This window comes from Ambystoma mexicanum, chromosome 3p, assembly GCF_040938575.1.
Source record: "Ambystoma mexicanum isolate Mex_15411 chromosome 3p, UKY_AmexF1_1, whole genome shotgun sequence".
NCBI lineage: Eukaryota > Metazoa > Chordata > Amphibia > Caudata > Ambystomatidae > Ambystoma > Ambystoma mexicanum.
In genome coordinates this window covers 41,265,612-41,283,256 of record NC_090925.1, presented here as the reverse complement: position 1 = coordinate 41,283,256, position 17,645 = coordinate 41,265,612, and the positions used below count along the sequence as shown (strand labels likewise).

At 48.2% G+C, this 17,645-nt stretch overlaps 1 protein-coding gene across 2 annotated transcripts in view; it reads left to right on the top strand.

The window, feature by feature from the left end:
- The window catches only part of LOC138580115 (E3 ubiquitin-protein ligase TRIM39-like), a 581,904-nt gene that overhangs the window by 170,681 nt on the left and 393,578 nt on the right, over nucleotides 1-17,645 (top strand). For both annotated transcript variants that reach the window (XM_069650391.1, XM_069650392.1), the window contains exon 4: nucleotides 16,565-16,587. In XM_069650391.1, the coding sequence (XP_069506492.1) occupies nucleotides 16,565-16,587 (23 nt within the window). The remainder of the gene's footprint in view (nucleotides 1-16,564; nucleotides 16,588-17,645) is intronic.

The following is a 17,645-nucleotide window of genomic DNA, read 5'->3' as shown; positions in this document are numbered from 1 at the left end:
AATCAGGACAGAGAGCTCATCATTACAAAACAGGTGAGTTTGCATGGGAAAACTCTTGCACACTACATTTTGGCGCTAAAGGGGCGAGGGAATTCGCGACACACCCACGCCATTCTCCTTGCCTATCATCTTCTCCCAGGGGCAATGCCAGCATCCAGACCAGCACACTGGGCAGCAGCTGGGGAAGATAGTCGATACAGGTGAGCCAAGTCGAGGGAGGGCTCCAACCGTGCCCCAACGCCCCCGCAGAGACTAGGTGAGCGTAACAGAGGTGGAGTATTCAAAGGACAAGAGGAAGTGGTCTGTCCAAAGTTGTGGGGAGATGGATTTGATGTTGGCGGTGCAGTTGTAGTCTGCCAGCCCATCAAGAATTCTCCCTTTGGTATGTGTGGGTTCGAGAATTTTTTGAGTTAGGCCCAGTTCAGAGAGAATGTTGGCAATGATGGTGGCGTGTTTATCTAGGGGGTCATTATATCCCAAGTTAAAATCCCCTAGGACAGGTAATTGTGTAGATATTTTAAGGTTATTGGAGAGTAGGCTGTAGATATCCTCCTAGAATGTTCCTAAGGGTCCAGGTGGTCAGGACACTCCATAGTGGTGGGGTTAACTAAAAATATGTGGGTTGGATTGTATAGAGCTCTCTTGTTAGTTGTAGGGGTTCTACGTGATTTTGACGACCTATTTTTGGTCGTGGTACTTTTCATCGCCGGATTTTACATCGCCAGAAACCCTGTGTTTGTTTTTTTTTTATTCCTGGGGGGCGTTCCCCCACTCAGACCCCCCCCCCTTACTATTATAATAATACCCCAACCCCAACAAAAGACCCCCCAAAATAATAAAAAAATAAAAAAACGGGATTTCTGGCGATGTAAAATCCGGCAATGAAAAGTACCACGACCAAAAATAGGTCGGCGAAATGCGTGTATACCTAGTTGTAGGGTGGCTACTGCAAGATATCTGGTGGATAATCAGCAGTAGACATATATGGGTTACGAGGCTACGGGCTATAATGTTCATGATGTGATATTGCACAGGAGGTGGCTTATTATGAGGTGAGAAGCACCTTCTAAGTAGTGGCAAATGATTAAGCTAGACTAGGCTTATAGTTTGTAGTACGAAGGCATACAAGGGTCACTGGGGACAGTTATAAGGGATGAGGGCCTATTCTGGTCTTAAATGCAATAAACATAAATGCAGTAATGCAAGAATCACTAAATAGGCTAGTTGCTGCTTATCAATGAGCAAGCTAAACATAAATGCAGTTATGCAGGTAAATCCTGAAAAGTTCACTTTCTGTCACTAGGAATTAGACTTGCAGGGGGAGCACAGTAGGCTATGAGCATGGAGATCACAGCAGGCTACAAGCATGGAGATCACAGCAGGCTACAAGCATGGAGATCACATCAGGCTACAAGCATGGAGATCACATCAGGCTACAAGCATGGAGATCACAGCAGGCTACAAGCATGGAGAACACAGTAGGCTACAAGCATGGAGAACACAGTAGGCTACAAGCATGGAGAACACAATAGGCTACAAGCGTGGAGATCACAGTAGGCTACACACGTGGAGATCACAGTAAGCTGAATCATATGCTTACATAGCGATGGCAGGCGGGCATCTAGTGATTGGTGGCTGGGCAAATTAGCCTGGGCAGTTTGTTGGTCTAGTATAACGGCAACATAGTGTCAGACCCCTCGAACACTTGCTAGTGAGGAGTCAGCATCATGACATGTTGCCAACACACAGTATTAGCACTTAAGGTGCGCCTCTATGGACTAATTAGTATGAATTGATTAAAGGGTTATTAACTGAGACATCATAAACACAGGTATCTGCAAAAAATATTAGGATGTGCAGACAAATACTCATACTTGCAAAACATCTGAAAGATGTCGAAGGTACTACAGTTATGCAGTCAGTAGGCGTACTCACAGGGATTAATAGTCCAGCATTAGGCGAGGCTGCCGAGTCTATGGCATGGGGGTAATCTGCATTTCTCTAGCATTGGATCTTTCATAGATGCTTGAATATTCCCCATTCGTCAGACTGGGAATCCTCGGTGATAAAATTAATTATTAAACATTTTTAATATACATCCTGTCTCCCCTAGAGAATGTATGAAAATACTCCATTGTGGCCTATGAGCCACTCCATTGTGTAGTCCCTCCAACTCACTTTGGTCCTTTAGGGCCCACCAATGAGGTGGCAGGGTTTAAGCTCCGCCCCAGGCAGCCATCTTCAGATTTTTCACTGCAGTCTATCAGACAGAAGGAATCCTCCAGCTCTCTTCGCTTTCGAAATTCTTTTCACCTTTTGTGTGTAGTATATATTTTCTAATATATTCTACTGTTTTCCCCTCCTTAGGGGCTTTCTATTCTGAGTCTTTGGACGCTGAGAAACTTTTTTGTTGCCATTTTTTCATCAAGTGAAAGTTCTCCTCAGCATGGCTGAGATTCAGCCTGCCAAGAAGCCTTCCCTGTTCAGGGACTGCACGAGGTGCAGGAAGAAACTGGTCTACATGAAGGATCCACATGTCCACTGTATTTACTACTTATATCCACATGACATCAACAAATGTGACATTTGCAGGACTTTCTCCACCAAAACCCTGCAGGACAGACACAGGAGACTTCTGTTACACCTAGAAGCCAAGGGTCTGTCCTCTGACGAGGAGTCTGCCAAGACAGCTCCTGTATCATCTACTAAACCATCTCAGAGACAAAGAAGAAGGGCCTCTTCAGTGGAAAGGAGTTCCTCTCCCTCTCATAAGGCTAAAAGAAAGTTGGAAGTCACTTCTATGCCTTCCTTGGACTCAGGACACCACAAACCACGTCATCCTGAAGAAAAAACCACCTCCAAAGGTAAGGAGGTGTTTTCAAAAAACCCCGGGGGCAGTTGTCCAGGGAGAAGCCGTCCACGAGCGGCAGCAAGGTCAGGGACTCACCGTCGACCAAGCCGTTGACAAAGCCACCGTCAACTACAACAACACTCCACACGTTGTCGAAGTCATGATCCACAAAGCAGTCGTCATCGAAGGAAGCACATCACTTCCAGGAGCAGAACACTCAGTGCTTCACTGACAAGAGTCCCCTCTCCAGCATCACCTCATAGACCTCAATCGCCAGTTTGAGATACAACTACAGTACCTTCATCTGTGTCAGTATCTGTTTGCCAAGAGGACCCGTTCAGGGATTTTTCGGATCCTGAGGAAGGGGAGATTACGCAGGAACCTGATGCTCCCAGTGAATGGGATGATTATATCGTCGAGAAAGCCAGGAAGAAAGACTGACCAGGTGATATGTCACCCCCGGACGATTTGGTATTGTTTCATACTATAATTGGTAAAGCTGCGAACTTGTTCAAAATACAAGTTTCTTCGAAAGAGAAGAAGTCGGTGCTTTACGATCACAGAGACAAATGCAGAAGAACGGTTACCACCGTTCCTCTTCTCGACACCTTATGGGAGTCTGGGTCGAAGATACTGGCCATGCCCTTATCCACACCTGCGTTAGTTTCAAGACCTGAAAAGAAGTACAAGGCACCTGACTCGGCGCCGCTTTGTTTAAGGGGTCATACTAAGCCAGACTCAGTCATCACGGTAGCGGCTAGAAAGAAATCATCCAACCCATCATCACCACTGTCAGCACCGCCAGAAAAGGAAGGTCGTAAGCTGGAAGGCATGGGTAGAAAGGTGTCGGCGGCGTGGCCTGGGCTCATGGAGTGAAGAGCCGACTCAGCGGAACTCCTGTCCTGATCCTCCGAAAGATCCTTCAAAACAGCAGCTGCAGAAGAGTTTAGCATTTACCCGACATCTATGCATGGGGGAAATAGTTCTGCATCTAATCGCCTGAAATCCGGGGTGATTCGTAGTCTGTGAGCTGAAACCCAAGGACTTTAATCAAGTGCCCCTGGGGCGACAAAATGGCGGACGGAGCTGCGGCCTGACAGTGAGGTGGGCGAGGTGCAGCACCTCGCGCTGAATGCGCTGTGGAACCTGAGGGAAAGAGGACACCCATCCTCTCGGCCCTGCACCCTGCCTGACGCCATTAATCCACATGCAACGACGGCGCTGGGGCCGCTAGACAGTGCGACCAACTTAACACGTTCGGAGCAAGGCTGCTGAAGAGGGACGGAACGGAGGGCAGCTGGGCACTCCTGACGAGCGAGTGCCCCACACAGCAGAGAAGCACCTGTAGTCAGCCCGGCCCGGGAGGCTCGCCTACGAGCACAGAGGGCACACTCCTGACGGCATAAGCGGGGCAGCATCCAACATTGTGCAGATGGTGAGCTGTTGCGAAGGGCCCATTGAACGAGCTGCCGGGATCCCTAGAAAGCAAGGGATGGGGATTTGGGCACCGAAGAGCAGGAGTGCACGAACCAGAGAGACATCAGGGCCATACTACGCTGCATATGCAGTGGATACTACACCAACAACTACAGGGCACAGTGCGAGCCCAGTGGGGCGAAGAGACAGAGCAGCTGGGGCACGCTATAGCATCTGAAGAGCTGAGCACATTGGGCAGCGTAAGCTCCCCACCGGGGAGCAGGAAGCATCAGCCGGACACCCGATTTAGCAGAGCCTGGAACACCGTGACAGACCAGGGCTGCTGGGGAGGTTAGCCACGGTGTAACACCCGAACCACCCGGGAACAACATCAAACGGTGGTGCCTACTAAGCACCTAGACGTCAACTGCAGTGGCGGACATAAACTGTGAGTACCCCTCAAACTGTAAGCACCAATACCTACAGAGCAAGTCTGTGGCAGGCGCAGTACCTAAGACTTGGGGCACACAGCGCCAGCGCCTGTGAAGTGGGCCACTGCATTTTACCATCACCAACAAGCACCAGCTGGGAGTAAGGTGATTGCAGCGGGTGTACCTATCCCCCATCACATAATAAAGCGGGCTCAGAGGCACTGGGCCACCAAAGGGTGCAGGCAGAAATTAGGTACCTGGGCAGGTCAGGCAACTGACGCTCCGCTTGCGAGACAAGAGACTACTCAACCAGTGGTGCACCCCATAGAACGAACCTGCCCCAATGTATGCCACATAGAGCACCCTGAAGAAAAACGGCCTGAACTGGGGCACTGGGTCACAAAGGAGAGGGAAGAAAAGTGCTGGAACTTGGTGAAGCCTGCCCACAGACTCTCTCAAAACAGGCTGTAGGCCCACTGGCAACTGATTTACATGCGCAACCGTGAACCTCACTGAGGGACACCGCCCTTAATCACGCTACACACTAGACTCTGCCTCAGTATCTAAAAGCCAGGGAGGGGCGCCATTGACACCGAAAGAGTCTACAACCCCATGAAAGTGCCAACACAGAAGCACGCACACACGCTGACCCACACGCAAAAGGGCCTAACGTAGCCTTGTGACCTGACCTGTCACGCCTCCAACTCACAGGACCAGGACATGTCCCCTTCCAAAGGGAAAGGCAGGACTAACATCATGAGATCATTTGCCGCAGCCCGACCAAAAGAACAAAGGCAGGGAACCAAGGTGACGGAATCAATTCAGCAAGCTCTGGAGGAACACACCAACAAGGAACAGATACTAGAAGCGATATCAGGGCTTCGCTCCTTCATTGACACCAAGATAGAGGAAGTGAAATCGGACATGCAACTAATGTGCCAAGACATGCTCAATCTAGCGGAACGCGTCACGGCCACGGAATCAGAGCAGCAAGAGACGTCCACAGCACTGAAAGATGTGCAAGCTAGGCTGGAGGCACTGGAAAGGCGCAACAAAATATTAGAAGACAGAGCTGAGGACGCCGAAGGGAGATCTAGATGCAACAATGTCTGCTTGCTTGGTGTTTAAGAGGGTACCGAGGGCCTCGACCCCACGAACTTTGTAGAAACTCTGATTCAACAGGAGATAGGGGCCGGTCGACTCTCACAAGGATTTGCTGTAGAAAGGGCACACAGGGCCTTTCAGAAAAAGCATCCACCAGGACCCTACCCACGGCCGATCATAGCTAGGATCCTTAACTTACAAGATAGGGAAGTTATACTACGCCACTCACGTGAGGGAGGAACAATAAACAGGGTCAATGCAAAGATCACAATATACCCAGATTACACCCTGGTGGTCCAGAGAAACTCTTTCATACCAATAAAGGCCAGGCTGCGCCAGCTGAACCTCCAATACATGTTGCTTTACCCGTCGAGACTCAAGATCATACACAAAGGGCGGGCCATCTTCCTCGAGACCCCAGCAGGGGCAAACATGTGGCTCGAGCACAACATGGCAGAGGACGGAGAAACGGAAGCAGGATCCAACCACTGACTTGCAGTCTCTCACTGGAGCGATTCACCCACAAAGAACAATTGCTTCAGCCGCTATTTTCATTAAAATACGGGAAGCCTGCCTCACCGCCTGACCCGGGCAAGATGGCACGACCTCGCAAAAAGACTGATGCAGGCCTGTTGCCGTCGCATCACAACCCGCCAGGGATGGCTTTGAGAGGTCAATCAGTGACGGGTGCGCCTGAGCGTTGCCCACAGGGCGCAACTGCTGGGTGCAGTTGGTTGAGTTTCTTAAGTTACGATTCTGCACGTTCTTTAGTCTTCGCCACGATGTTTACACAGGACCAATGGGCAGCGGAATTGCGGAAATGAATAAAATGACACAAAGATGGCGGCTAATATCAAGGTGATGTCGTGGAATGTCAGGGGGATGGGCTCCTACATGCGAAGGAACTGGATCAAATCCTACCTGAAACGAAAACATGTCACCATTGCGCTCCTGCAGGAAACACACCTAACAGCTGAAGACACTGCTAAAGTGGCCGAGAGATGGGGGGGGAGGGCAAGGCTTTGGCGCGGCCTACTCTAAGTATGCACGTGGAGTGTACACCTGGATCAACGGTGCAACTCCATTCAAACTATTGTCGAAAGAGGTGGACAATGAAGGCAGGTACATGATACTGAGAGGCAGCATCGAACAATTGGAAGTATGTATCGTCAACTCCTACCTCCCCAACACCGGCGTCTCGTGTTATTTGGCCAAGCTCATTGCCAAGTTGGCACCTTATCGGGAAGGTTTTTTCATATGGGGAGGTGACTGGACAGATCAACCCCCTGGCCGCACCAATAATCCCTGATCAGTCCCCATTGGATAAGGTAATAGAGAACCTGGATCTAGCTGAGGTCTGGTGAGAATTTCACCCAAGTGACAGAGAATACTCATACTTCTCATCCCCCCCATGCACTCTACACCAGGATTGACTACCTGCTAGTAGACAAACACTTGCCCCAAGTGGAATTGGCATCCTACCTGGGAAGTACAATATCGGACCACTCCCCACTACTCATGGAATGGAAAATGCGAGGACCCAAACCACCCATACCGCTATGGAGGATGCAGACAGAAGCACTCACAGATGGAGCATTCCGAGAAGGACTCCGGGACAAAATACAAGAATATTTAGAAATCCATGTGGGCAGCGTGGAGGGATGGCACATGACATGGGAGGCACTGAAAGTGGTGGTCAGGGGGGAGGTCATAGCTAGCGCTGGTGGCATAATGAGAACTCTGAGGAAGGAACTAGAAACTGATGAAAAGCGGATCACTCCGCTCAAAACCACTGCACCCAAAACAAAGGAAGCAGAGGAGGAACTCGCTGCACTTAGAAATTATTGCCAAAACGCATGGGCCTGACTAGCCAAGTTCAATTACATAACCAACACTACCCGTGCGCACGCAGAAGGTGATAAACCGAGTAGAATCTTGTCCTGGTTCTGCGAAAGGGAACACCCGAAATCTCTGATCACTGAAATCAGAGGCCCCACAGGCGAGACCCACACACTGCAATCAGAAATCAATGAAACTTTTAGGCACTTCTATTCCCAGCTGTACAGTCACACAACCGTGACACCACGAAGAGACATTCTAGATACCTTGGAAGAAATAGGCCTAGCAACACTAAATGAAGCCCAGAGAACTGCCCTAAAACGAGAATTTAACAGTGGAAGACATAACTGAAGCAATTAAATCACTGGCTACAAGCAAGACCCCAGGCAGCGACGGCCTGCCCCCTGAGTTCCTGAGTTCTACAAAGAGTATGCTGCAGCACTGGGCCCCACTCTATTGGAAGTCTTCAGGGAATCATACGAGAAAGGGTTCCTACCGAAAAGCATGAGGGAAACGCTGATAGTGCCGATCCCCAAACCTGGGAAACCTAAGGAGGAAAATACTGACGACCATACTAGCCCAAAAACTGTCGAGAGTAATAGGCGCACTAATACACGCAGATCAGAATGGGTACATACCAGGCGGTAGCACAGCCATGAACCTACGCAGGCTGCAACACATAGTGGCACAAACTGAACACACACATGAGTCATATGCAGTGGTATCCCTGGATGCCACAAAAGCCTTTGACTCCATATACTGGGAGTGGTTGCTAGAGGTCCTGAGACAGTTTGGGCTGGGGGAAACATTCATTAGGTGGATAAAAATACTGTACCAATCCCCAGTGGCCAGAGTCAAGACAGGCAGGACAGTGTCAGCACCATGGGACATCCAGAGGTGCACAAGGCAAGGCTGCCTCCTATCTCTGATGCTCTACATCTTGAGCCTAGACCCACTAGCCCTATATATGAGGAAACAGTTCTTTGACGCGGGCATCAGACTTGGGAGTGAATATCACATAGTCTCACTATATGCAGACGACGTCCTGATATATCTGAGAGACCCCCAGCTCAATCTACCAACAATCCTAGAGCTCCTGGAGAACTTTGCCCTGGTGTCAGGGATCTCATTCAACAAAAAGAAGTCAAGTATATTCCCATTGGGGGGCCTAGCCGAACGTGCCGAACCTGAACTCCCGATGGGTGGAATTCAGTGGAAGCGACACACCTTTAGATACCTGGGAGTCAACATATGGCACACGCCAGAACAGACGCAAGGGGGTAACACCCTAGTGGCAATACATGGTTTTAGAAAATAAATGAAATTCTGGTCTACACTACCACTATCGGTGATGGGCAGGGCTGCAGTGGTCAAGATGATAGTGGTCCAAAGGTTCCTATACCTTTCCCATAACATACACTACCTTGTTCCAGCCTCCTTCTTCCAGGTGTTAGAAAAGTGAATGAGGGAACTGTTATGGGGCAACACCAGGCACAAGATATCCCTCGGAACACTGACATTACCACACGTAGCAGGCGGAATTCAACTCCCATACTTCGAAAGGTACATTTTAGCCACCCAACTGAGTCACATGGTGAAATGGCTAGCGGACGAGCGCACATCCAAAACCAAACAACTCTTGCAGTTTGCAGCGCCGGCAAACCTGAAAGAAATACTGTGGGTCCCGGAGGGATGCCTGGGAGAAGTCCTGATGCTGGTAAAGTTGGGCAAGAAGGTGTTCGCCAGGGCTCTGAAACTCACGAGAAGGGTACATCCTTACACAGCAGACATACCAATAGCAGCGGGTATGTGTTCAAGGAAAATGGACCTAGCCCTAATGTGGAAATGGGAAGAACATGGCATCTACACCTGGGGAGACACGTATGAAGATGGCACTTTCAGATAATTCGAATCCATGGTAGAGAAAGAGGCCTACCCAAAGGACAATTCCTGTGGTACAGAAGAGTCAGAGAAAGCGCAAAGTTGCAATGGAAAGAATGGCCAGGCGAGCCAGAGCCAGACTTGCTGCTAACGCTATTATACAACCTGGGGGATGGATGGAAACCAGTGTCCAGGTTCTATGCGCAACTAGCAGACAGGCCCAACCCCAAAAGCGAGATCCTTAAAGCAAGATGGGAAGGGGAGCTGGGAATGGTCATCACGGAAAAGGAATGGGAGAGAGCCTTAACATTTCCCAAAGAGGTGTCAAGAAACTCCAGATTCAGGCTAATCCAACTACAAGTATTATACAGAACGTTCATGACACCAGGAAAACTAGCCAAATTCATCAACAACAACACCCCCTATGTCGCCGATGCACCACAGAGGGGGCAGAGATGATGCATATGTTCTGGGAATGCTTGAAGATCCAAACTTTCTGATCCAGAATAGCGCAGACCTGCAGAAGAGCAGGGGTGATGTGCTACGAATGGTCCCCGAATGAATGCCTACTGGGTACATATCCAAGAATAAGCAAGCTATGACACATAGTGAAACTTATGGACATGGTATGGGTGCCTGCAAAGAAATCTATAGCCATGGCCTGGAAATCTCCCAAGGGCCCACGATTTGAAAGGTGGTACAAAGAACTGGAGCGCTGGACAGGAGCTGAGACGGTGGTATGGGGAGAGGGAACAGACAGAGCGAGAGGAGAAGTAAGCACAACATATGAGGACTAGAAAGCTTTAATACGGGATGTGTTCCACCCGTCGGACAACAAACCCCCCTGAGCCATCACAACCCACCTGAGCAGCAATGGACCACAGGCAAACTATGAAACTTAGCAGGGGAGCCCAACAGAACTGTTGGACCAGATACCCCCAGCTGACCTACCACCAGGGAACTGCTGCAGCCCATCGGACCAAATACAACGGGCCCTGTGCCCCAACATACTTACATGGCAACAAAGACTAGTTGTTAAGTTTGTTTATATTTTGTTTTCCCACTTTCCACCCCCTCTTCTCTGCTCTCTTCTTTCTTAAAAATAATCGTTATTAATAGATTGTCTACTATGCAAATGTAAACAATGATAAATGCCAATAAAAACATTTAAAAATAAATGGATAGAAACGGGTCTTCCTCAGCATCTCCCACGATCAGAGCGGGCAGCGCATTAGCCATGACAGCCAGGTTTGACTGCCAACTTTGGCTTTGCATGTCCAAGCTGACCAAACATCTACCAGCAGATTTACAGGAAGAAGCGGACGGAGAAGATACTTCAGACCACATGATTGATCGCTGCTGTCAGGTTTCAGACAAATGGCCCCGAGCACGGTGCTAAGGAGACAGGCATGGATGAAGGCCACGAATTTCAGGCCTGAGGTGCAGGCACAAATTTTGGACATGCCCTTGACGGGCAAAACCTATTTAGCAAAATGGTAGATGACCATCTAAAAGGAATTAAAACGGACAAGGATACAGCTCGAGCAATCAGTTACTTGAAGGATAAATATAAAGACTGCAGGTCATTTCGGCCCTTTCAAGACACAGCTTCAAAAGACAGAGGATGTACACGTTCCTCCTATGGTCAAAAGTCACAAGGTAACACTTTCCAAGGCAACAGATATCAGTCCGCCAATAGGTATTCCCAGAGAGGAAGGCGTGGCTCTTCCCAAGGTAAAGCCTAGAACAAACAAAATTGACCATTTGATTCTTCCCCCTCTATGCCGAACACCTGTGGGGGGGGAGGGTAAGCCAATTTTCTCAGCGCTGGAATTCGATAACATCGGACAAGTGGGTGTACAGGTGGTCCGCTGGGGTCACACGATAGAATTCCTAGACCATCTTCCACCCCTCGCAAAGTTCACATGCTGCGGAACGTCATGGCAGAAGTTAAAAAAATTACTGCACAAAGCAGCTATAGAGCCAGTTCCTTATTCCCAGAAAGGAAAAGGTTTCTATTCCTGCTTCTTTCTAATAAAAAAAAAAAACGGTCAATGGAGGCCCACATTGGAAATAAGGGCACTCAACAAATATATCAAAGGCATCAAATTCAAAATGATATCCCTGCAAGGCGTCTTACTGTGGCTGAACAGAAACTACTTCCTAGCCACTCTGGACTTAGAAGACGCATATTTCCACATCCCAATTCATCCTGCCCACAGACAGTTCATCAGGTCCGCTATAGGAGACCTACATTTCCAATTCAGAGTATTCCCATTGAGGCTAAAATCAGCACCAAGGGTATTTACCAAATGTCTGGCTGATATCATCTTGCGTAAAATACCTTGGCAGTTTTTCATGCCCCATAAACCATGAAGTTCTCTTTGTCAGTTGGGTCCTGAGGTTTTTAAGGACGAGAATTTCACATTTCTTTGTGTTAATAAGCAGTCGATTTTCAGCCACATATTGTTGAATTGCATCGAGTTTTCTTTGCAGGCCAATTGGTGTTGAATCCAACAATACGAGGTCATCTGCATAAAGGAGCCAATTTAGATGTGATCTATGCATTTTTGGGGGAAAGGACTTTACTGCCTCGGTGGAATTGCCAATGTCCGATATAAACAGACTAAATATCGCCGCTGCCAAATGTTCTTTTTCTGGGGGCTGAGTTCGACACCACCATTCCCAGGGTATGTGAGGATTCGTCCAGGGAGAGCAAAGTTATATCGGACCATCGGCGGACAGAGTAACAGCCAGCCTCCACTCAACATCATTGTTCCTAGAAAAAGAGACGACCACGGTACGCTCTTTCAAATCCCTCCTTGGCATGATGTCCTCATGTATATTTCTCATACCAAATTGCAGACTTCACATGAGACCTATCCAGGAGGCCCTGGACTACCAATGGAAACAAGCCACGGGTTCATGGGAAGATGTAGTCCAGATACCGACGGCAGTGCACAAGGCACTTCGATGGTGGAATACTCCACGGAACCTGCTCCAAGGGATGCCATTCCAGGCACCAATATCCGCTCTTCTCTTAAGGACAGATACGTCCCTTTCGGGATGGTGAGCTCACTTGGCGGACCTTCAGACAAAAGGGGCTTGGTCAGATCAGGAATCACAGCTCCATATCAATTTCCTAGAGCTCAGGGTGATACGATGGACTCTAAAAGCTTTCCTTCCAGTAGTGGCGGGTCAAGTCTTGACCATCCAGACAGACAATACAACCTCCATGCACTACACAAACAAGCAAGGAGGCATGAAGTCAGATCTTATCACAGGAAGCTCAACTACTATGGTCATGGGCCTTGCACCGCAAAGTCCAGATCAGGGCGGAACATCTCCCTGGAGTGGACAATTTCTTAGCGGACAAACTGTGCAGGGAGTACGCATCATCCCACAAATGGGAGCTAGACGAAATGGAAGTTCAACAGATTTTCTCTGTATGGGGCCATCCACAGATCGACCTCTTTGCTACCAGGGTCAACAGGAAATGTCAAGCATTCGCCTCAAGGTACCCGGAACATCAGTCAGCAGGAGATGCATTCTCGGTGGGCTGGACAGGGAAGTTCCTTTATGCCTTCCCCCAATTCCACTCACAGCCAGAGTTCTGCGCAGAATGAAGGAACATGATTGCTCTATGATCCTAATATCGCCAGACTGGGCGCGACAGATCTGGTACCCGACTCTGCAGCATCTATCCCGGTGGCCTCCAATTCGCCTCCACTCCAGGCTCATCAATACCTCTTGACTCTGCAGAACCACAAAGTCCTCCACCATGACTGAGCAAGCCTCTCCCTCAAAGCCTGGTTCCTGAGCAGCGCCAACTCATGAACTTGAACCTTCTGGCGGACTGCTGGGACATAATCAGGGCCTCTGGAGCCCCCTTGACAAGGATCACCTATGTGCGGAAACGGACCTGCTTCTCTAAGTGGTGTGAAACATTTACGATTAACCCACTTACAGCTTCGGTAGAACAGATACTACCTTACTTATTACATTTGGCTAAGACAGGTCTCTCCCTATCCTCAATCAAAGTTCACATGTTGGCCATATCAGCATACACGACGACTCCAGAAGCGCAGTCATTACTCTCTCTTCCGGCCATCAAGATCTTCCTGAAGGGGTTGATGCATACTGATCCTCCTACGCCCTCATCAGTTCCTTCCTGGAGCCTAAACACTGTGCTAATGGCTCTCATGGAACCCCCTTTCGAACCCATTCACAGATGTGAAATAAAATTTGTATCTTGGAAATCAGCTTTTCTGATAGCCAAGACCTCGGCCAGGAGGATCAGTGAATTACAAGTCTTGTCCTCAGAACCTTCTTTTACTTTGTTTCAGCAAGACCGCGTCATTTTGAGGACACACCCAAAATTTCTGCCGAAGGTCTTATCGGAAATAACACTCACAGAGCGCATTGTTCTACCATCTTTCTTCCCGGAACCATATCTCGGAGGCGCAAAGAGCTTTACATTCCCTAGATGTGACTAAGGTTTTGAAATTCTACTTGCAGAGAACTAAGGGGTTCCGCTTATCTAACAGACTGTTCATTCCCTTTGCGGGCCGCACAAAAGGGCAACATATTTCCCAGCAAAGTCTGGCAAGATGGGTCTTGTTATGCATTACCAATTGTCATGAATTGAAGGGCGACCCCCTCTCCAGACCGCCTTCAGCACACTCCACCAGAGAGAGAGTGGCATCAGTAGCGTTTCATGCAAGGTTACCCTTGAAGGACATCTGTACAGCCGCTACCTGGAGCACTCTGAACACGTTCGCTAAGCACTACTGCCTAGCAGGAGCGCCACCTCTTTGCATAAGGTAGGACCAGCCTCTTTTCCCGCCTTTCCCTGAGTATGTAACCTTGGGTTGCTGCATGGTAAAGGTTTGTCAGAAATATTGTTTTCTGCATCTATGAACATATATATATATATATTACACAGCAACGGTAGTGGCTGTGTAGTTATGGTTACATTGCTAATCCCATAGGAAGAGCACTTTTTGGGTGGCTTATAACTTTGCTCTCCCTGGACGAATCCTCACCACACTTTGCAAAAAAAGTATGTGGCCCACTCTGAATTTCTTTGCAAAGTTTGGTGAGGTTTGGTCCACGGGGGGCAAAGTTATAGGGGGGGCCCCAATTTTTTTTTTTTTCTATAGACTGAATGGGGAAAGAAACTTTGTGCACGCCTATAGCCCAAACCGCTGGACGGATTTTCATCAAATTTTGCGGCAGGAGCAGCGGCTTGGTCCCGAATGCGTGCTTTTGTAAATTTGGTGAAAATCTGTCCAATATTTTTTTTTTAAACGACCAAAAAGTAGGTCTTATCTTGGTCGCACTCTAATCATCATCCATCAAAGGTATTTTTCTCAAATTTGCTCTTATCAGTCCAAGGCTGCAGAAATATATTGTGTCCTTTTTGGATCTACTTGCAAAGACTTGCTTTTAACCATCTATTAATCTCCACGGTCTGTGTATGACACTTTGAAAATTGTGCATTCCTTGCATCACACCCAGAGATTTGGACCATCCCCCCCCCCAATCTCAACTCATCAGTTTCACTGGTTATATCTTTCCAGCTGTGAGCATAAAAGCATCATGGCGACAGATGACGTTACTGCTGAACTGAGCAGCAATATTTGCAGTTTTTCCAAGGAGCACGTTGCAAGGAAAATGTCTGAAAAGTATACATGTTTGACCTAAGGGTGAGATAAGTCAAAGTAGGCTTGCAGGGTGCGCCCGGTGCGAACAGGGGGCAAACGGGGGCCTTTGTAAGGGCCTTCGTGAGGCCGCCGGTGGATGTGGTCTATGGAAGTATCAGCTGGTAGCGTAGCAACGAGGCAGTACCCTCGGTTTTGCGCCGCGCTGCACCTGGCATCATAGGGTCAGGCAAAGGCGTCAGGCAATGCGATCTCTTCGTCGCTTGCTTGATTAGCCCCAACATTTCGTATATCGTCGTGCAGGCAAGGTGCAGGCAGGGTAGTAGAGCCTTACCACGTGGATGGCTCCTCATTGGGTCCGCTGCACAACATGGATGCCGTAGGGCAAGGCACGTATTATACTCCATCTACTGGATCAAAGCTGCTGCAGGGGAGGAGGGGCTACTGCCCTCTCCTCAGGGTAGCTGCTGGTGTGGCTGAATGGGGCTCCAGTGGCAAACATGGGCCTTTGTAAGGGCCTTCGTGAGCTGCTGGCATGGCTGAAAGTGGGAGGAGACTTTGAAGGTAAGAGTTCAAGTCTACCTTTATGGTGGTCACCACCTTTCAGACCTTTGAGGACTAGATGCTTGGGGTAAGAAGAGCTGCCCAGAAACTTGCTGTTCAGCAGCCACAGTTTTCTGTTGCTTACCGTTCCTGGCTTATGCTTCTTACAATTAAGAAAGACCCAATGAAGAAATAAATGTCTATATTCATTCTTTGCTTGAGTCAATCAATCCCTTAGGTGCATCCCGGAAGCAATCCACCCTGGATCTACACAATGTCTGTGTCAAACGCACACTTGGCACCTGTGGAAGAAGCGCCAGCCAATTAGGCCGGGGATGTGGTAAAGCCTACTTTTCATACCTGTCACCAGTGGGTCTTCCACAAGCTGTCCTTTTTATTGGCCCCACTCATCTCCACCGGCCCCTCTACACCTCTGCATCCACACCACCCGGTACCCACAACCCCCACCCTCAACCACCTCTTCTAACCGGTCCTGTCTCTCTCCACCTGCCACAAACAACATAAAGGAGGGGGCAATCTTTCTTTGTACTTCTTTAAGGGAATTTGGTGCACATGGTCCGGGCACAGCCAAATTCCCCTAAAAAAAATATTAGTACCCCAGTTTGCATTTCCAGGGTACAAATAGTTATACATGTCGAGGTACAAGCCTTTACCTGCTGGTAACAGCGCCGGGGACCACCCCCGCCTCAAGGTTTGCTGCTGAAATGAACAGCCACCCAGGGCTCGTGATTAGCCATGTCGACATGAAAATGTAGCAGAAACTGAAACTAACATTACAGCTTGCAGTAGTAACGTCTCCACTTTTTTTGTTCTAGGATGTGAAGAGCTTCTTGAAAAGGTGCAAATCTATTCTGAACTTGCAGCCGATCAATAGTTGCCACACAACAGATAAGTTAACTCCTGTTGCCCAATAATTAAGTAACAGCACATCATTATGTATTCAGTAGCATTTGTTGTGGTCATAAGCCACATTAAGAAAGTACTACCTGCAGACTGACTCCACCAATGTAGGCCACTAAAGCCATATTCTAATACTTACCATGTTTGCTTTACCATTGAGGACAAGTAAAAAAAAAATGCCATGCAAATTGCAACAGTAGTATATTTGAAGCAGCATTTAAGCAATTAACTCACATAAGACTGCTTGGAAATAACATGACTGGCCAAAGTGTGATGTGACTGCTTGATAGTGCTAGCTTAAATAGATCCCAGGAGACCGTTAAGGGCAATGAGGTGCAGGCAGTGTGTCGGAATAGTCATGGGGGTTAGCATGGCCATGGGCAGTTAGTGGGTGGGTAACTAACCAAATAAACACTCTTAAGCAAGCTCCGTGTCCCACCTCACATGTCATTTGCCTCCTATCTGTGGCAATATCACAGTTTCTGATTATAAGTGGCACCTTAGCACCATTTATTAGCCAAAACTAAAAAGGCTTCAAAACAGTCGCTGCTTTAGGCAAATTCATACACAAATACTAAAATGCGAATACGCTGATAGCCAAGTTTACCATGTTGTTAATCAGCGCATTCACCAGCATGTTAAAGTGGGGGGCGACATTGATATCCGGAATTTTCTTAAATGTCACACAAGGTCTTACTTTTGAAACAGGTTGTTACGCACCACAACAAGACTTTTCTCCCTTAGCGCCAAGTTCAAAATCAGTTCAGCCTGGCTTATCTTGGTCGCACTCTAATCATCATCACCAAAGGTTTTTTTCTCAAATTTGCTCTTTTCAGTCCAAGGCTGCAGAAATATAATGTGTCCTTTTTGGATCTACTTGCAAAGACTTGCTTTTAACCATCTATTAATCTCCACTGTCTGTGTATGACACTTTGAAAATTGTGCATTCCTTGCATCACACCCAAAGATTTGGACCATTCCCCCCCCAATCTCAAC